Genomic DNA, 21,541 nt, shown 5'->3' on the forward strand with positions numbered 1-21,541 from the left:
ATACAAAGTACTGAATTTGAAAGTTATGTGATTAAAAAGTCAAAAAATAAATATATGCTTTGATTTTATTAAGCATTTTTCCCACTTTGCTTTAAAATTCAAAGAATCCTGATCATTAAACAAGCCAAAATTATATTCTTTAGGAGATACAAAAGGAACACAGTAAAGATTCAATTATCTTGAATTTACTCATAAGTCAGCTTATGAGTAGAAAAGGTTTTGGCATGCCAACATTTCACTGATTCACCAAATACAAAGCTTTTTGTGATCCAGTAAAGTAAAGAGTTGTATCTGAGAATCAAAACTCTGCCTAACTTGAGACGGTCTCTCAAGTTTCACCATATAGTGTGATGGTTCCTGAATGCAGCTTTCACTCACTCACTCCTTCATTCACTCCTTCATTTTTTAAGTAGGCTTCAACAGTTACAACCCTGATATGAAACCTGAGCTGAAATCAAGAGTCCAACCCTTAACCAACTGAACCGATCTCCCCTGAATATAGCTATTAGATATAGATATTCTTCCATAGGTTAAGAAAGTTCCCTGTATGCTTAAATTATTTGTTTTTTATCATTAATTGCTGTTAAATTTTAAGCAATTTTTTTCTATAGGATGCCTGGGTAGCTTAGTCGGTTAAGCGTCCGACTTTGGCTCAGGCCATGATCTCACAGTTAGTAGGTTCGAGCCCCGCATCAGGCTCTGTGCTCACAGCTCAGAGCCTGGAGCTTGCTTCGGATTCTGTGTCTCCCTCTGCCCCTCCGCTGCTCGCTTTCTCTCTCTCTGAATCTCTCTCAAAAATAAATAAACGTTAAAATAAAAATGTAGGCACAAGTAGTAAAACATTGTAGAATAATCTATGTGCTGTAAGAAATCCACACTGAACTGAAATGTCCATCTATTAAGAATAAATGTAATCATATCCCATTTAAAAAGCAATAAAAAAGAAATCAGTGATACATGTTTTACAATTTAAATTTAGAAATTAGAGTTTTAAAACAAAAACTGTGATAAAAAGTTGTGATATCAGTGAAAATGGCAGAGTAAGGAACTCTAAAAATTATCCCCTTCATAAAAGTAATACAAAAACTGACAGAAATTGTCTGGATCAACATTTTCAGAGCTCTGGAAATTACTCAAAGACTTGAAGCAACTCATGAAAAGTTTATTCAAGAAAAACAACTGAATCTTTGGCATGATGGGTTGAATTATGCCTCTCCCCAGATTCATATGTTTAGGCCCTAACCACCAGTATCTCAGAATGTGAACTTATTTGGCCATAGTGTCTTTAGAAAAGTAATCAAGTTAGGGGTGCCTGGGTGACTCAGTCGGTTAAGCGTCCAACTTCAGCCCATGTCATGATCTCACGGTTTGTGGGTGTGAGTCCCGCGTCGGGCTCTGTGCTGACAACTGAGAGCCTGGAGCCTGCTTCGGATTCTGCGTCTCCCTTTCTCTCTGCCCCTCCCCTGCTTGCTGTCTCTCTCTCCCCAAAATAAATAAACATTAAAAAAAAAAAAGAAAAGTAATAAAGTTAAAATGAAGTCATTACAGCAAGCCTCATCCAATACTACTGGTGTCTTATAAAAGGGGAAAATCTGGACACACGTACAAATTACAGAGGGGATGTGATGTGAAGAGACACAGGCAGAAGAAGATGGCCACCCACAAGCCATGAAAGGAGAACTGGTACAGATCTCGCAGCCCTCAAGCAGAATCAACCCTGTCTCTGTGACTGAACTTCTCCCCTCCAGAACTGGGAGACAATAAAATTGTGTTGTTTAATCCAACCACTGTGTGGCGATTTGTGGCAGGATCCAGGTGCGCTGGTAGCACTGTAAGTTTCCTTATTCCCATCGCCCCCCTCCCTAGCTCTGCCTTAGCTCTGCCCACCGCTACACCAATCACTGTAAGAACCAGCACCCTGGTAGCCACTAGAAGGGCCAGCAGGGTTGGCGAGACTTCTATGCTTCCTTCCCAGAGAACTGTCATTATTGGACTTCTCTGGCAGTTTCCTACAAGGCTGTCTTTGCTGGATCTAACGCAAAGCACAACCACTATAAAAAGCCTTTTCCCAAAAAGTATTTTTCAAAAGCAACTAGAGAGTTTCATTTAACTTTAAAATGCCTGATGCAGTGGGTAACAGCTGGGTTAAACAGCAGGCCAACCAAATAAGCTTATGAGGAAAAGCTGGAAATGACATCCACAGGAGCTTGAAAGTTCTAACATATTCCTAGCAAAGCAGAAGACCACATACATGCATGCATGGGGCAGAGGGCGGGGGGTGCATGCCTAAGACTCAGCATGCTCAGTCAAGAACAAGAACTTAAGTTCTTAACGTGTGGCTGAAACTGATGCTCTGGCTAGCTAATATTTAGGGTGTGCCCCAACCAGCACGCAGAGCCTCTGCAAAGACCAGGAGACTGGCTGTGGTGTTCATGAAATCTCCATCCGATGATTGGCCTAAGCTAACTGAGCATCGACTTCAGTGGCTACATGACGAACAACACAAAATGTAAAGAATTAGTTCAGAAAAGTCATTAAACATACAAACAACAACAGCAAACACCAACAACATCAATATCTGATTTCCAGAGTTGCCACATTAAATTACTTAAAAAGTCCAGTTTTTAACCAAAAATATGAAACATAAAAAAAAAAAAACACACAAAAACCAGGGAGATATAGTCATAGGTAGGAAAAAAAGAAAGCAATCAATAGAAATTGTCCCTGAGGAAGCCCAAATTTTGGAATTACTGAACAGTTATTTTAAATATGATCAAAGAACATTATGTCTTAAGTACTAAAAAAAAGGTATGAAAATGTCTTCTCTCCCAACAAAGATTATCAATAATGAAACAAGTTATCAAAAACAAAAAACAAAAGAAATTCTGTATTAAAAAGTACAATAACTGAATTGAAAAATTCACTGTAAGAATCAAAAGCAGATATAGGCAGGCAGAAAAAAGAATCCATAAACCTCAAGACAGATCAATTGGGGAGTATCCAGTGTAAGAAAGAGGGGAAAAAAATGATAAAGATAAATGAACAGTACCCAGAGACCTGTGGGAAATCATCAAACACTCCAGTATATACATAATAAAGTCCCATGGAAGAGAGGAGAGCAAAAAGGCATAAAGATATTTGAAGAAACAATGGCAAAATCCCCCAAACTGATGAAAAACATGAATCAACACATCTAAAAAGCTCAATGAACTCAAACTAGGACAGATTCAAAGGGATCCACATCCAGACACATCATAATCACCTGCCCAAGTCCCAAAAGACAGACTCTTAAAAGCAGCAAGAGAAGCAACTTGTTACATACATATGGTCCTCAAATGAGCTGATTTCTCACCAGAAACAATGAAAAACAAAGTCTGAATAGACCTAAAGCAAGGAAAGTGACTGAATTAGTAATCAAAACTCTTTCTATAAAGAAAAGCCCAGCACCAGATGAATCCACTGGCGAATTTCACCAAACAAGTAAAGTTGAACTAACAACAATACTTCACAAACTCTTCCAAAAATTAGAAGAGAAGGGAACATGTCCAAACTCATTTTATCAAATCACTATTACCCTAAAGCCAAATTCTGACAAAGACAACACAAGAAAACTATAGAACTGCTTCCCCTAAGAACATAGACATAAAAGGCCTCAGAATAGTAGCAGCCAATCCTGCAGCATGAAAAAGAATTATGCTTCATAATAAACCAGGATTTATCCCAGGAACGCACGGCTAATTCAAAATACAAAAATCAATCACTGTAATACCACATTATGTCAACACGATAAAAGACAAAAAACACACGATCATCTCAACGTATGCAGAAAAAGCATTTAACAAAATGCAACACCCTTTCACAATAAAAGCACTCAACAAACTAGGAACAGAAGGGATTTTCTCAATCTGATAAATAACATCTACAAAAAAGTCACAGCTGGGGCGCTTGGGTGGCTCAGTCGGATGGGCGTCCAACTTCGGCTCAGGTCATGATCTCACGGTCCATGAGTTCGAGCCCTGCGTCGGGCTCTGTACTGACAGCTCAGAGCCTGAAGCCTGCTTCAGAGTCTGTGTCTCCCTCTGTCTCTGCCCCTCCTGCACTCATGCTCTGTCTCTGTCTCTCTCAAAAATAAACATTAACAAAAAAATTTTTTTTAAAAAGTCACAGCTAACACCATACTTAATAGTGAAAGACTAAAACCTTTCCCTCCCCCTAAGATCAGGACTAAGACACGCATATCTATTATCAATATGGAATGGAAGGTTCTGGCTGGAGCAACTGGCAAGAAAATAAAAGGCATCCATATTGGAAAGGAAAAAATAAAACTATCTCTATTTGAAAATCCTAAGAAATGACTTCCCCACCAACTAAAAAAATTGAGCTAAATAAATGATTCAGTAAGGTGACAGGACACAACATCGATGTGAAAAATTCAATTATATTTTTACGTAATAGCAATGAGCAATCCAAAACCTAAATAATGAAAACTGTTCCATTTACAACAGCATCAAAAAGAATGAAATATTTAGAAATACATTTAACAGAAGTGGCACAAGACTTGTACACTGAAAGCTAGAAGACATCACTGAGGGAAACTGAAGAATAAATAAATGGAAAGACACCCTATGTTCACGAATATGGTTAAGCTGGTGGCGCTACAAAAATTGATCTACACTTTCAATGCAATTCCTACTGACATCCCAATGGGCTTTTCTACAGAAATGACAACCTGATTCTAGCATTAATATGGAATTGCAAGAGACCCAGAATGGCCAAAACAATCTTGAAAAAGACCAAATTTGAATGACTCACACTTAATGATTTCAAAACAGCAATCAAGACAGCATAGTACCGGCAAAAGGACTGATAGCAATGAAATAGAATTTAGAGTCCAGAAAAAATTCATACATCTATGGCAAACTTCTACTCAACAAGGCACCAAGAAAATTCAACAGAGAAAGAAAAGTCTCTTGAAGAAATGGTACTGGAACAACTGGATGTCCACATGCTAAAGAATGAAGTTTGACCCCTATCTCGTACCATATGCAAATATTAATTCAAAACGGGATCAAAGACCTAAATGTAAGGGCCAAAACTATGAAATTCTTATAAGAAAATACAGAAATAAAACTTTATGACTGTTGATTAGAGGACTGTTTCCGAGATATAGCACTGAAAACACTGGTACTAAAGAAAAAAATAAAAACCGGGCTTTATCAGAGTTTAAGATGTGTGCTTTAAAGCACACTATTAAAAAACTAAAAAAACGTCTGTTCGTTGGCTTTATTTCTTAAATTTCACATACGAGTGAAATCATATGGTATTTGACTCTCCCTCTGATGGACTTATTTCACTTAGTATTATACTCTCTAGCTCCATCCACATCCTTGCAAATGACAAGATTTCATTCTGTTTTAGGGCTCAGTAATATTCCACTGTGTATATGTACCACATCTCCTTTACCTATTCATCTAACAACGGTCATTTGGGTTGCTTACAAATGAACAAAGAAGTCCCTCCCCCCACTCTTCCTTGGCACAGTCATCAAGGCCACCCTCAGACCCCGGGTGCGGCCCAAGATTGTTAAGAAGAGGACCATGAAGTTCATCCAGCACCAGTCAGACTGATATGTCAAAATGAAGTACAATAGCAGAAACCCAGGGGATCGGGACAGGGTGTGCAGGAGATTCAAGGGCCAGATCCTGATGCCCAACACTGGAGTGACTTCCAGAAGTTCCTGGTCCACAACGTCAAGGAGCTTGAAGAGCTGCTGACGTGCAACTAGTCTTATGTGCAGAAACTGCTCCCAATGTCTCTTCTAAGAATGGCAAAGCCATTGTGGAAAGAGCAGCCCAGCTGGCCATCAGAGTCACAAATCCCAATGCCAGTCTGTGCAGCAAAGAAAATGAATAGACAACTTGTGTGCACATCGTGTTTGTGTTAATAAAACCATAAAACTACACAAAAGAGAGAGAGAGAGGGAGACAGAGAGAGAGAAAGAAACCAAAAACAGACTCTTAACTATAGAAAACAAACTGATGGTTTCCAGAGGGAGGTGCATTGGGGGGATGAGTGAAATAGGTGATGGGGATTAAGAGTACACATATCTTGATAGGTTTTGAATAATTTATAGAATTGTTGAATCACTATATTGTACACCTGAAATTAATACAACACTCTATGTTAACTATACTGGAATTAAAATTTTAAATCTTAAAAAACAATTTTTTAAGTGAAAACACAATCCACAGTGCAGCCGCTCTAAGAAAACAGTGTGGAGATTCCTCAAAAAATTAAAATTAGAACTACCCTACGACCCAGCAATAGCACTACTAGATATTTATCCAAAGGAGTGTTGATTCATAGGGGCACATGTACCCCAACGTTTATAGCAACACTTTCAACAATAGCCAAATTATGTTGGAAAAAAATGTAAAGAGCCTAAATGTCCATCAACTGATGAATGGATAAAGAAGATGTGGTTTATATAGACAATGGAATACTACTTAGCAATGAAAAAGAATGAAATCCTGCCGTTTGCAGCAACGTGAATAGAAGTGGAGGGTCTTATGCTAAGTAAAGTAAGTCAGTCAGAGAAAGACACATATTGTATGTTTTCACTCATATGTGGAACTTGAGAACCTTTACAGAAGACCATGGAGGAAGGGCAGGGAAAAAATAGTTACAGAGATGGAGGGAGGCGAATCCATAAGAGACTCTTAAATACAGAGAACAAACTGAGGGTGGACGTGGGGAGTCGGGGAGAGGGAAAAATGGGTGGTGGGCATTGAGGAGGGCACTTGTTGGGATGAGCACTGGGCGTTGTGTGTAACTGATGAATCACGGGAATCTACCCCCAAAACCAAGAGCACACTGTATACACTGTACGTGAGCCAACTTGACAATAAACTATATTAAAAAATAATAATAAAATAAAGATTCTACTAAGAAAAAAAAGAAAATACAATCTATAGTATTGGAGAAATTATTTGTAAATCAAATATCTAACAAGGGTTTAGCATCCAGAATGTAAGAAAAAAAAGAAAAAAACCTCTTCCAACCCAATACACATATATATATATATATATATATATATATATATATATATATATATTCAACTAAAACATGGGCAAAGGACTTGGGCATTTATGCAAAGTAGATACCCAAACGTCCATTAAACACACGAAAAGATCTTAAACATCATTAGACATTAGGGAAATGCAACTCAAAACCACATGAAAACCCACTTCACAGACACTAGGTTAGCTATGATTGAAAAAGATGAATAATAACAAATGCTGGGAAGGATGCTGTAAAATTTGAGTCCTCATACTTTGCTGATGTGAAAGTAAAATAATGAAGACTCTCTGAAAAATAGTTTAGCAGTTCCTCAAAAAAACATAGAGTTGCCGTATGTTCCAGGTGTATATTGAGAATTTAAAACGTGATCACACAGAAACTTTTCAGGGATGTTTGTAACAGCATTATTCAAAATAGTCAAAAAGTGGAAACCATGGTGCATCCATAGGATAGAATATTATTCAGCCACAAAAACCAATGATGTGCGGATACTTTCTATAACATGAATGAGCCTCAGAAACATTACAATAAGTAAAAGAAGCCAGGTGCAAAGCAGCACAGAGTGTATGATTCCACTTATATAAAGGTCCAGGATAGGCAAATTAATAGGATATTAGTGGTTTCCAGCAGCTGGAGAGTGACTGCTTAATGGGCACGGCATTTCTTTGTGGAGATACCAAAATGTTGTGTAATTACATACTGCTGATGGTTACACAACCTTGTCAATATACTAAAAGCTACTGGAATGTACACTTACAAGGAGGAATTTTAAGGCATGTGACTTTACCTCAGTTAAAAAAAAAAAAAGTTTTAGTTGCTATGCTCCTCATGTGACTATTGCAAAAGCTTATAAATCCAAAACCCTTTTCAACTGAAAAAACTGTAGCATATTTGAACTGCATACATTTAATATCATGGCTAAAATTATACAGTAACAAGCAGAAACACTATAGGCAACTTTAATTACATGACTTCTAGAAATAACTATACTTGGCCCACTTAAGCAATTACAGCAAACAGAATCAGACCTGGATGAATAAAACTATATGGAAACAATTCAAATCCATTTCCATAGACGGAAAAGAGCCTTAGGAGACTAGGGTGTCTGGACAACATTAGCCTTTTGGATGAGATTGATAAAACCTAAACAAATGATAAATACTTTCTTAAAATTACTGAACATCTATTCGTTAATACCTGGAAAATTTGACGATCCCACTATTTTCACCGTATCCTGGGTCAAGCGAAAACCTCTTGGTAATCGAATCAAATATCCAACTATCAAGAACAAAAACAAACGATCAGCAATCTGCCTTATTAGAAATTCCAGGGTATTCTTTAGTAGAGTATATTTGATCTCGGTTGAAGAGGTGCCAGTGAAATTACTCTACTCGCTGCTTCCCCCTACTATATCTCATCCCTGGTTTTTTTCTACATCCACTCAGAAAACTCTGTTTTTAAAGTCCCAATGCCCCACGCCTCAAGACCCAAATCACAAGTCCCTCTTCCTTGAAACCTGTATGTCCTGATCACTTACTTTCCCTCGCTTCCATCACCAGCACCTCTTCAATGACATGCACTGTACAGTGTATTACAGTTCTTTATGTACACATGTGATTTTTCTTGTTATAGACTCCATCGATGGTAGAACCTGTGTTTGTGTCAACCTATGAAGAACCAGTACCAAGCATCTTGCACATGGTACAAGCTAAATAATAATAGTTGTGTACAATATATTCTGATATTCTTCGGTCGTTGCTGAATGAGCAAATGGGCATAATAGTGTGCACTGACCAAGTCGCAGGAGCACTATAAAAAAACGCAGTAAGGCATATACCCAAAAACATTTAACAGAGAGGGAGGAGAGTGCAAAGAAACAATGGTATTTAAAGTCAGAAAACCACTTACTGGTCTTAGGAAAGTCACCTTAAACTCTAGCATCTTCAGTTTTCTCATCTGCAAAATGGGACTGAACTGCAGATTTACAGTTACTGTAGGGGCTGAACCCAAACTATCAGATGCTATGTAAATATCAGTCTTTTCTATTCAGAGCTTACATACTAGACACTGCCTGCTTTGTTCTATTTATTCTATCCTCAGGTCTGATCTTGTCATCGGATCAACAGGTAGCTCACACACACCCCATCACATCTAGCATAAGACCAGGGGTCAGGGTCAAGAAGCATCCTTCTCCTACTGGGTAATTAAAGGTTACAGGCTACTCCTTACATATCCTAGAACCTTACGAGCCCTGACGCCTAGACTTTGGAATAGCTCGGAATGTCTATGCACTCCATTTCTTTCCTTTCTCCTCCTTAGCCCATGCCTTCCTCCACAGTCCCTCTACAATTACATTCCTGGAGGACTTCTTTTCTCATTTCTCTTCTTTTGTACAACTTGTAGCATTTTAAGCAACTCCCTTTTGTGCTTTTTATTTTATTATTCGATTCTGGGAGAGACTTTATTAAAAAAAAAAAAAGAGTCCAACATTTGAAGGCTAAACAACGCAGCCACCACCTTTCCAGTTACAGGACACCGGCTGAAACTCCCGCTTCACTTTTGTGTTGGCCAATAACCGAAATAACATTTTGAAAACAGGATGGAACTTCTTGGGGCACAAAGAGGGCTACAAAGGGCGGCGAGAACACGTCAAACCCTTGAACATCCCAGTCTCTCCCCCGTTTTACGACTAAAACCAGTAGATGGAGCCCCGCGACCACGGACGATCACAAAACTCCGTGTGCAACCAACCCCCTGTGGGGCCGACAACCGCCCGGGGCCAATCGGGGAACTGCTTCACAGCCCATCTGACTTCAAACCCGGGAGCCCTGCTGCCTGTACGGAATCAGCCGGTGCCCCGCGCAAACGCGCGTTCCCCCCGGGTTTCCAAGAAAACACACCCCCCACCATGGCCGGTACCGGAGTTTCTTCGGTTCGGCGGGCGCACGTGACCCGAGGCGGGGGGGGGGGGGGGGGGAGAGCCCGCCGCCCGGGCGCCGGCGCCTCACCTGACGAGGACGCCCGCGCCACGAAGGCGGAGAGCAGGAGGACGACCGCGGCCCGGGAGAGCGGGGAGCCCGCGGCCCGGGCCCGCCGCCGGCCCCGCCGCGCCCGGCCGGGGCCCGAGGCCTCCATCCACTCGCCGCCGCCGCCGCCTGCCGACCGTCGGCGCATAAGGTCGTTAAGCGGCGCGCGCCCACCGGCCCATACCGGAAGGGAGGCCGGAAGGGCGGGTCGCCGCTTCCGCGGGGCGGGGCGGGGCGTGGGGCGGGGCCGGGCCGGCCGCGTGGCCAGCGTCCCTCGACGCCAACCTCAGGGGCGCGGTGCCGCCCGCCATGTAGCGCCCCGGCAGCGCCCTGGGGACCTCGGCGCCGCCCAGGGAGCTGTGGGGAGTGGGGGCGCCCTGCTGAAGGTTCTGGAGCGGGAGGAGCACCACGGACCGCCCCTCCCTTTGAGTGCGCGTTGGCGGGCCGAGCGAGGCCGCTTCATGAGGCTCAGCACCCGGGCCAGCCCTGGGCTGCAAGCGGTGGGAACTGAGTGAGTGGGACGCACGACCACCCGCCAAGGACAGCCTGGTATCGAATGTCAGCTGCCGGTGTTTGATGGACAGATGGCGCTTGATTGGGAGGGAAGTGCACATGCACCAGGTAGGATCGAAAGTAAGGCCTCGCAGCCCCGGAGAGAAGCTTCGTGGGAAGAACAGAGGAAACCACCTTAGAGGAGGTCGACTTCTGTGCTGCACTGAGCCTGGAAGATTGTGTTTTATCACCTAAGTTCGGGAGAGTGTGTGACACCACCTATGAGCATTTATGGCCGCAGTGTGTTTAAGAGAATCGTGCCTCAGCTTTTCTGCAGCTGAAGGAGCCACTTAACGGGAGCAGCGCTACGACAGAAATACATCTTATGCAGTTGATGCAAACACATCAAAGAATGAAGCATAAGCCACTGAAGACAGTGTCTAACAGTGACGTGTAGTGTTCGCTTTAATAGGAAGAAATGAATGCTCCTCAGTGGACTGAAAACAGTCCCTGGATATGCTGGGCTCCAGTGGAGGGACTTAAAATTAACAGCCTAACCACCTAATCTAAACCCCTCACTTGGTTGCTAGTGTTATTGCAAAGATTTAATGCCTTTCCAAGTGTTCTGATCACAGATATCACTGCCCCTTGCTGTCTTACAGGTGCCCTGATTTACATATTCGTAGTTAGGCTCTTGTCTGTTTTGCCACCATTTTAACCTCACTCCTAGGACAGTTCCTGGCATACAGTAGGCATTCAAATAGGTATAAATTTAAAAAGAGGGGGAGGGGGGGTCCAGGGAGAAAGCAGAAAGCAGAACAAAGCAGAAAGGAACAAAGGCTATTTCTGGAAAAGCACCAGGATGTTCCTTGAGTTTTCTGGCTATTTTTATGCATGTGTTAATTGTTTGGTAAACTGTATACAGTACAGTTTATTTCACTGAGTGGATTTACATCTTTAGAAACTTTTTGTTTTTAGTTCTTTTTTAAAACACTCTTTTTTTAACTTTTTTTTAATGTTTATTTTTGAGAGAGAGAGACAGAGACAGAGACAGTGGGAACTGGGGAGGGGCAGAGACAGAGAGGTACAGAGAATATGAAGCAGGCTCCAGGCTCTGAGCTGTCAGCACAGAGCCCAACTTGGGGTTTGAACTCATGAACCATGAGATGATGACATGAGCCGAAGTCAGACACTTAACCAACTGCGCCACCCAGCTGCCCCCCAAAAGACTTTCTAATCTATATACAGGTTTGGATTAAATTTAGTGTTCTCAAGCATGTTTCAGTATGATTTGGATCCAGCCAGCATTTTGGTCGTATCTTACTGAATAGTGTCCCCAATCACTATGGCTCGGTATATGCCCTGTTAAAACTCCTCTTAATTTTTATAAACTGGTAAACCTGAAAGATACGATTTTTGCCAACTGGACTTGTGGCTGCTATTGGCTTTTGTTTTCTGCCATTGAGAATTTGTTTCAGTTCATCATCCCTCCTACCTTGTTCTACTGGGTAAATACCTAATATTCAACCTGAGAGTAGGATGTAATATTGGAGGTTGTAGTTAAGGTGTGGTGTGATTATGAAGATGGAAAGCTGATTGCAAGAAATATGAAAGTAGCTTTCTCACTCATACTTGCATTTTTTTTTTCTCTCCATTAGGGATGCTGTGAACCCTGTGCCCAAATTCCAATATTTGGAATTCCTGTGGCAGCAGTTTTCATACAAGACCAAATTATCTCATTGAAATGAGCTTTTAAATGACCAATTTGTTAATGGTGTCCTTTTTCGTATGTGAGCTAATAACTGGTATCTTACTCTGGTTTTCAGAAATGCTTTGAAAAATTCCATTGTTCCTATTCTGTACATTGGTAGCAAAAACGCAAAATAATTTAGTGTATTTTAAAGATGAACTTGTGGGGCACCAGGGTGGCTCAAGTCAGTTGAGCATCAGCTCAGGTCATGATCTTGTGGTTCGTGAGTTCGAGCCCCACATCGGGCTCGCTGCTGTCAGCCTGTCAGCACAGAGCCTGCTTCAGATCCTCTGTCCCCCTCTCCCTCCCCTCCCCTGCTGGTACTCTCCCAAAAAAATAAATAGATATTTTAGAGATGAACTTGTGCTTTGACTTTAATTACTTATGTTTCTTAAAAATTATGTGCACTGAGTTACCTATGATATAATACATGTTCATTTTTTGCTTTACATTTACATTTATTCAGGTAGTGAGTTTTATAATTTATTAGGTCTATAAGGTAAAAATTTTAGTTAGATATAGACTTTAAAAATATATTGTCAGTTGATTAGCTGCTTTATACTCTTTATTGAATATCATTTACCCATAAAATGTCAACTTATGGAAAAATTTAGAAATAAGTGACAACTGAGCACCATTTTCCTGAGCAATGGGGAGGAAACTATCATGAAAACACTACTAACAAGGCCATTTTTGTCTTTCCTAAGAATTAAATTATGACATATACACTAACTGGTCCAATGTGTTACAGTTCTAGCTGTTGCCAAGCAACAAGGACTCTTTTGTTCTATTATTTTCTGTCCTCATCCCTTACTGCCCTATCTACTTCTTTTGGTCGGGAAAAATTATCTACCTTAAAAAAAAAAAAAAAAGAAGAAAACCTACTCTATCAACATTTAGAAAACCAAATCAACAACTTTAGGTTAGATTAACCAATCCTCAATTATTGGAAATAGTAAGTTTTATAGTAAAAGAGAAAGGCGTCATCAGAAGAGCTTCATTTACAGTCAGCCAAAATTCTGAAGAGTGTGGATATGGATTCACAGTGCACACCCGGAAAGATCAGTATTTCTGAAAGGTCCATCCTTCCAGGAGCAAAGGCTGTTGAGAACGTAGATTACCCTCACTACTGCAATCTCTTAAGAAAAATGAACATGCCTTTTGTGAAAGGCGTCGAGGACAGACATGACCATGGCAGAATTGAAAAGAAATGCAATCCTACTTTTCTTAAGTTTCATCCTTATCCCCCTTCAGTCATGCCAGACTATCATTTACACTATCCTTATCCCCCGCCATATGGGCAAGATTATCCACTATTTCCACTTCGGGATGATGTGCCCTTGGGTGATCCCTGTTCAGGGTTTTTGAGTCCTGGTGGTGATGCTGATTTAAAACCTGGCATTGGCAGAACCATACCAAACCTGGTGGATTTCAGTGACGTGAAACCGCAGCATCGAGTTCCCAGGCCAGACACAGGATTTCAAACAGCACTGAAAAGGCAAAAAATTTTATTAGAAGAACTAAAACAAGACAGGAGATGGAATTCCAGGGCAACACCGGACATTTCCATCAGAGCAAAACTTGGAGGTAAATAAAGTGGCATGGGCTTTATAATTTTTTTAATGTTTACTTATTTATTTTGAGAGAGACAGCAGGGCAGGGGCGGAGAGAGAGAGAGAGAGAGAGAGAGAGAGAGAGAATCTCAAGCAGGCTCTGCACTGTCAGCACAGAGCCCTGACCTGCAGCTCGATCCCACAAACCATGAGATCATGACCTGAGCTGAAATCAAGAGTCGATGCTTAACCGACTGAGCCCCCCAGGTGCCCCTGGGCTTTATAATTTTTAAACATTCAAACGAGAGAGAAGAGCATGGATATAAGATTCAGTATTTTAAACTTAAAATTATACAGAATAAGGAATTCTTGTATTTTTAAATGTATTTTTGACAGAGAGTGCATGTGTGGGAAGTGGAGGGGCAGAGAAAGAGAGGGAGAGAGGATCCCAAGCAGGCTCCATGCTGTCAGCACAGAGCCTGACACAGGGCTTGATCCCACGAACTGTGAGATCATGACCTGAGCCGAAATCAAGAGTCGATGCTTAATCGACTGAGTCACCCAGGTGCCCCTAAAAAAATGGCTTTTAAAACGTGCCTTTGGGCGCCTGGGTGGCGCAGTCGGTTAAGCGTCTGACTTCAGCCAGTTCACGATCTCGTGGTCGTGAGTTCGAGCCCCGCGTCAGGCTCTGGGCTGATGGCTCATAGCCTGGAGCCTGTTTCTGATTCTGTGTCTCCCTCTCTCTCTGCCCCTCCCCCGTTCATGCTCTGTCTCTCTCTGTCCCAAAAATAAATAAACGTTGAAAAAAAAAATTAAAAATAAATAAATAAATAAAACGTGCCTTAATTAGGATAAGTGGCCAACACAAAGTGTATATCAGAGAATTTATTCTAGACCTGTAGATAACCTAATTTTTCCACAAGGGAATGTATGTTTAGTTTGGATGATTGTATAGCATACCTCCTTATCTGTCTCTTTCCCTTGAAAAACGTCTGCTGATGGTTATGAAAGAGGTCCCAAGAACCAAAGTGAAATGGGAAGGTAGTTGGAAGTCGATTTGGGGGTCCGGTAAGAAACAACCCTTCCGTAGCCCTGGATACAGAATTGACCCCTTACCGATAGCTCTACACTTTATGGTTTCTCTGTAAGAACTCGCAGACAGTGTCACAGGCCTGGTGCAGAAACGGTGAGAAACACTTGCAAAGCAAAGGCACACGGAGTAAGAAAGAGCAGTTCGGAGAGAGAGAGAAGCAGACGATAAGAGCTAGGCTTTTTCACGTGTGCTTCAGCTGTGGACTCAGCAGGCAGGCTTGGGGGAATTCTCTAGTTTGGCATTTCCACATAAAGAATATGAGTGAGAAAAGTAAAGAATGTGAATGAGGTTCCAGCAATCTATTTTAAGAAGTAAGTGTTTTACAATCCATTTGAAATGCCATCTAGACCGGAAGCTAACGTAATGTGCCTCGAACCATTGATGAGTTCGGGTCTGTCGTGCAGACACAGGACATCTCACTGATTCAGAGCTAGTGACTGTTTTTCGACTCTTCAAGAAAAGAGCTTGAGCTCAATCTTTTGCTGATGCTTCCGTGTAAAATAATAGTCATTGTTAAGAATATGTTTAAGGGAATTGAAGTTGTTTATAAGAGTCCTATTTTAGACAAGTATACCACTTTGCTTACAAGCAGTAAACCCCAGCCTAGTGTAAGTTTCAAGAGCCGTATTTTTGGTTTGTTTCGTTAGGTTTTTCTAAGCTTGGACTCTCAGAACATTATTCCAACAGATTACACGTTGAAGAACTAATTCATCGAAGCTAACTTAAAACTAAAATATAGGGTTAACAGACTTTGCACCAACAGTTCAGAACCAAGTATAGAACTCACTGCCTGAATCAGTACAACAGAGTTCAATTGTCTGTCTAGGCTTGAATCCTAAGAGAAGACTTACTTGCCCTATCATCCGGGAATAGTTGCTAATCTCTCTATGCCTGTGGATATACATATAAATTCACATACTAGTACTATTTAATAAGGTAATAATGAGGACTATTTAATATAATTTGCATAAAGATATCTGACATGAAGGAATGGACGAATAAATGTTAGCTCTTACAAAGTCCAGAATTTTCAATTCCTTGGCAAGAAGAGTACTTGTCTTATAAAATCATTAGGATTAAATGAATTAAGACATGTAGAGCACGAAACAAAATTCCTGGAACCCAGTTCAAGCATTCAGTTGATAGTAGCTGTTAATATTGGCTATTAGAGTTTCAAGGAGTAATACCGGCCAGCTGTGGACTGGGTTCGATATAATTTGTCCAAACTTTCAATGATTTTGTAGATCTTGGAAATAATCATTAATTATCAGTAGTAAGTACTTTCAGTTTTTAGCAAACCCAAATACACATAATGTCGGATACATTCTGATAAAGGACATATTTGTAGAATTAATTATATCACACACCAGTACGCTTTTCAGTGGGCGTTCATAAATACCAAAACAATATTGTGAAAGATTATATTGCCTATTTCTTGCCCTATTCCGACTTTGTCTAGACATTTAACTGGGTTCAATACTTTTTTGTTCCTAGCTGGCTTTCTTTATCATATACCAGTTAGGTATTCTAAACTTATCCTAATTATATTCAAACCTTCATTGATCTTTTTGCCTCTAATTACAACAGATGACACATCTTCCTTATCACAGAGAAAATAGAGGTTGCCTGTATCACATCTTTGATTTTCCTACATTCAGCTTCCTAATATCAATACTTCTAACTCCTTGTATATCTTATTACCTTTTTTAGCCACCGGGTTAGCCCAAGCTACTAAAAGAAAATACCATAGAATGTGTGGCTTAAACAAGACGTGTTTACTTCTCACAGTTCTGAGGGCTGGGAAGTCCAGGATAGAGGTGCCAGCTAATTTGGTTCCTGGTGAGATCCCTTTTTCTGGCTTGCAGAGGACATGCTTCTTCCTGTTTCCTCATTTGGCAGAGAGAGAGAGAGAGAGACAGCTCTGGTCTCTCTTCCTCTTTTTTGTTTTTATAAGGATAGTAATCCTATTATGGGAACCACACCCTCGAGACCTTATCTAAACCTGATTACCCCTCAAAGGCCCAACCTTCAAATACCATCACACTGGGGGTAAAAGTTACAACATGTGAATTTGGGGGGCATGCAAACCTTTGCTCTATAACAATCAACCATTTTTAAGTGCATGGTTTATTGGCATTAAGTACATTATTATGAAACCTTCACCACCATTCATCTCCTTAAGTCTTTTCTTCCTAAAAACCTGAAACTCTGGGGGCGCTTGGGTGGCTTAGTCGGTCAAGCATCCAACTTCAGCTCAGGTCATGATCTCACAGTTCTTGGGTTTGAGCCCTGCATCGGTCTCTGTGCTGACAGCTCAGAGCCTGGAGCCTGCTTTGGATTCTGATTCTGTGTCACCCTCTCTGTCTTTCCCTCCCACCCTCTCTCTCCCTCCCTCTCTCTCTCTCTCTCAAAAATAAATAAACATTAAAAAAAATTTTTTAAAAACCCTGAAATTCTGTACCCATTAAATATTAACTTCTTATCTCCTGCTCTCCTCCCAGCCCCTGGCAATCACCATTTTTCTTTCTGTCTCAGAATCTGGCTACTCCAGAAAATATACCTTTGTATGATTTTGGTCTTTTAAAATTTATGAACACTTGTTTCGTGGCCTACAATATAATCCGTTGTATAGAACATCCATGTGCACTTGAGAAAAATGTGTGTTCTGCTTGGGTATTCTGTTGGCGTGTTCTGTATATGTCTTTTGGGTCAAATTGTTACTGTTTGAGTGCTCTGTTTCCTTATTGATCATTGTCTAGTTGTTCTCCCCATTATTTAAAGTTGAATGTTGGAGTCCCCAACTATTATTATAGAGTTATTTCTGCCTTCGATTCTGTCAGTATTTGCCCATGTACTTGGAAGGTCTGATGTTGGGTGCATATAAATAAAGTATAAAGTAGAAAACACAAGAACAGGAAAAATCAACTAAACCTTAAATTGGTTCTTTGAGAATGACAAAATTGACCTACCTTTAGCTATGTTGAGAAAGAAAATTCAGAGAAGACCACTACCAAGGCTATTTTAGATGTTGAAGAAACACATCTCTAGCCATTAGAGGAGGAAAACACATGAATAAGAAAATATACAGGGGTGCCTGGATGGCTCAGTCAGTTGAGTGTCTGACTCTTGGTTTCAGCTCAGATCATGATCTCACGGTCATGAGATAGAGCCCCAAGTTGGGCTCCATCCTAAGCATGGAGCCTGCTTGGGATTCTCTCTCTCTCTCTCTCTCTCTCTTTCTTTCTCTCTCTCTCTCACCACCCCCTCACTCATTTGCACACTCTGTCTCTCAAAATAACTGAATAAATATTTCCAAGAAAAAAAAGATAAAAAATTTACAGAGAATACTCCTTAAATATTTCTTTTAAGGTTTTGTTTCTTGGGGCGCCTGGGTAGGCTCAGTCGGTTAAGTGTCCAACTTTGGCTCAGGTCATGATCTCACGATGGTGAGTTCGAGCCCCACATCAGGCTCTGTGCTGACAGCTCAGAGCCTGGAGGCTGCTTCGGATTCTGTGTCTCCCTCTCTCTCTCTCTGCCCCTCCCCTGCTCATGCTTATGCTGTCTCTGTCTCTCTCTCTCAAAAATAAATAAACATTAAGAAAAATTTAAGGTTTTGTTTCTTTAAAACCATCACATTATAGAAGTATTTTATGATAAAAATGATAGGTCCTATGGAAAAATACCATTTGTGGCAGACCCCTCCAAACTCATACACTTTCATGTGTTGCACAAAACTCACAATGAACATATCACAGTCGCAGACATGTCCCATCTCTAACAAGGGAAGAACTAATACAACATTTTCCTTGACAAGGGACTTGATACTTGTTTGGTGGCATGAAAGTGGTGAAATGAGACTATGCGTAATGAAGAAAAGGTGTGTGATCACTGCTCCTGAATGTGGCCATTGGCAGCTCACCGCTTTCAGTGTGTGCCTGCCCTTTCCCGCACCAGGGCATGAGGTCTGTTTCTTGCCCACGTGGTCTCTGGGCTCTAGCCTACAAGACATCATTGGCAACCATGATGTAAGTGGAGCCTGACTTCAGGACTTGCACATTGGGATTATTCCTCTTGGGATTCTTCCTCTGGATTCTCAGTGACTATTTTGTGACAAATCCAGCATGGGCCTGTAGGAAAAACAAACAAACAAACAAACAAACAAGGCACTGGTCAGCAGGCCTAGCTGAGCTCCCACTGGCCAGCCATGTGAAGGAGATGATTTGGGACCTCATGAGCTCTCCCAAGCTACGCCACATGACATACAACTCCCACCTGGCCTCAGAGTCCCGGGAGATGATGAATGGTTGTTTTAAGACACTAGGTTTTGGAGTGATTTCTTCTGCAGCCGCAGAGTGTGAAACAAGGTAACGGCAATGCCATCATCTTACTTAGATGTGAGCGTAGCGACCCTGACGTGCGCAGCTGAGATTCCTTGTCCTGTTTCCTGTCTCCTACTCTGCCTTAAAAATCACATTTTAGGTTTTGTTGTTTTCCTACTTTCCTCTTTGGTCAATGACAGCAAATTGGAAGGACACCACAGAGTGCCATCCTGCTGCGGTGGGCACAACGGTCTTCTGGAGGGTTTCCTTTGGCCAGCTGGGTGTCACCGACAGAATTATCCTTGTTCTCAAAATGGAAATAACCATGGGCTTCAGCACGACCTTTCTCACTTGGCCTTGACCTCCTGCCTCTGCCTCTGCCTCTGCCTCTGCCTCTGTATTTTCTCTTCCTGTGGTGACAAAGTGCCGCAAACTTAGCAGCCTGACATGAAACGCATTTATTAGCACCCAGTTTTGTGAGAAAGTCTAGGCAGGCTCAACTGGGTTTTCTTTCTTTTTAACTTTTCAGTTTTTTAAATTATTTTTTTAATGTTTATTTTTGAGAGAGAGAGAGAGAGAGCAGGGGAGGGGCAAAAAGAGACAGAGACACAGAATCCAAAGCAGGCTCCTGGCTCTGAGCTGTCAGCACAGAGCCTGACGTGGGACTCGAACCCATGAACAGTGAGATCATGACCCGAGCCGAAGTTGGACGCGTAACTGACTGAGCCACCCAGGCGCCCCTCAACTGGATTTTTTATTCAGGATCTAACTGCTGAAGCCTACAGTGTCCGGGGAAAATCGACTTCAGGATCATTCAGTTTGTGCAGAATCCAGTTCCGGGCATCAGAGCTGTCACAGCCAGGGACACTCTGCTCCCTCAGGCTACCTGTGCTCCTTCTCACGAGGCCTCCTCTGTCTTCCAAGTCAGCAGTAGTGTGTCCAGGCCTTCTCAGACTCTAATCTTTCTGACTTCCCCTTTGTCAAGGTTATATCAAGAGTTGTCTTTGGGGAGATAGTCTCAACTCCCCACAGTCTGGCTGGGCCAGTATCCTTCCTCCACACGCCCACAGAGCTCAGAGCCCACTATCCTTATGGTTGCTACATGACACTGCAACGATCTACTTACATGACTGTCGTTGCTCTTTGCTCAGGAGCACTTCAAAACCAGGAACCCCCTCTTCCGTCTCTGCGTATCTATTTCCACTTACGGCGCAGTAGATATTTGTTGAAGTCTGTGTGTGTATTTGCTAGGGTCTTAGAACTTCTATCAGTTAGGTAAGTTATCTACATGGTAACTAGACTCCTTTGTGTGGCCACCGTCCCCAACCGCACACTCATCTGCAGATTCATGGTACGCAACAGGCCCCTTCTAGTAATGAGTGATACATACCAAGTAATTCCACATCGTTATAATTACCCTAAGATGGAAATTCAGCTCTCACTGCTGAGAAAAGTTGTTAGGTATTCCACCGAAACGTCAATTAACGTCATTTCTAATAGGAAATACTTCTGGCGGAAGAAAAGATCTCTAGTACATCTTTAAAAACCCAAAGTACATACATTTATTTTTTTTTTCAGGTTGGACAAGCCCACTGAAGGTTACTCCTTTACCACCTCGTCACGAAGCGTGCTCAATAAATCACACATATGTATTTGATGAAGAACCAACATGCACGGTAAGATTGTCTTATGGGATGGGGTTACACAATATTTGCAATTCATTTCATTGTCTGTGTATTTGATATTTTATGCCCTGGGAAAAAAAAATAGCTACTGTTTATAAAGTACTCCTTACGTGCCAGGCACCGTGCAGCCCTTCACAATGATTGTGTGTAATGTGTTATCGTTTGTCGTCCTGTAGCAATACTGAGGGGGAGGAGAGAGCAGGAAATGCTGGTAGTGCCCAACCCAGATGCCCTTTCCTGGCAAGGGCACCCTCCTCCAGTATCCATGAGTGGTGGCCACCAAATGCCTGACGGCCACCAGCCTGGAAGACTGCGCCCTCCTACACGGTCTCCTCAGACTTTGGCCAATGGCTGACTGACTTCCTAGAGGAAACATACCTGAAACTAAGCAGGGTCCACATTCTCACTAACCTCTTTCCCCCTAGGGTGCTCTGACAGTGTATTACTTGAGTGAAAATCTTGCTTCCATCCCTGCTTCTGGACAAGGCAGTATTGTTATTCCCACCTTACTTGAGAAAGCTAATACCCAGTGATGTTACATAA

The 21,541-nt window shown here is 41.7% G+C and overlaps 2 protein-coding genes across 4 annotated transcripts in view; one reads left to right on the forward strand and one right to left on the reverse strand.

Moving 5' to 3' along the window:
* LOC123606185 (zona pellucida binding protein) overlaps positions 1-10,287 on the reverse strand; it is a 114,925-nt gene extending 104,638 nt beyond the window's left edge. The window contains exons 1-2 of one of the 2 annotated variants that reach the window (XM_045494257.1): positions 10,089-10,287; positions 8,278-8,358 (exon numbers count right to left, since the gene is read on the reverse strand). In XM_045494257.1, coding sequence (XP_045350213.1) covers positions 8,278-8,358; positions 10,089-10,254 — 247 coding nt within the window. In that variant the 5' untranslated portion in view covers positions 10,255-10,287. The remainder of the gene's footprint in view (positions 1-8,277; positions 8,359-10,088) is intronic. The other variant, XM_045494256.1, reaches the window with a different exon arrangement.
* A 2,369-nt stretch (positions 10,288-12,656) lies between these two features.
* SPATA48 (spermatogenesis associated 48) overlaps positions 12,657-21,541 on the forward strand; it is a 54,030-nt gene continuing 45,145 nt past the window's right edge. The window contains exons 1-2 of one of the 2 annotated variants that reach the window (XM_045494254.1): positions 12,657-13,935; positions 20,892-20,989. In XM_045494254.1, the coding sequence (XP_045350210.1) occupies positions 13,383-13,935; positions 20,892-20,989 (651 nt within the window). In that variant the 5' untranslated portion in view covers positions 12,657-13,382. The remainder of the gene's footprint in view (positions 13,936-20,891; positions 20,990-21,541) is intronic. The other variant, XM_045494255.1, reaches the window with a different exon arrangement.

The sequence above is a fragment of the Leopardus geoffroyi genome, chromosome A2 (assembly GCF_018350155.1).
Source record: "Leopardus geoffroyi isolate Oge1 chromosome A2, O.geoffroyi_Oge1_pat1.0, whole genome shotgun sequence".
NCBI lineage: Eukaryota > Metazoa > Chordata > Mammalia > Carnivora > Felidae > Leopardus > Leopardus geoffroyi.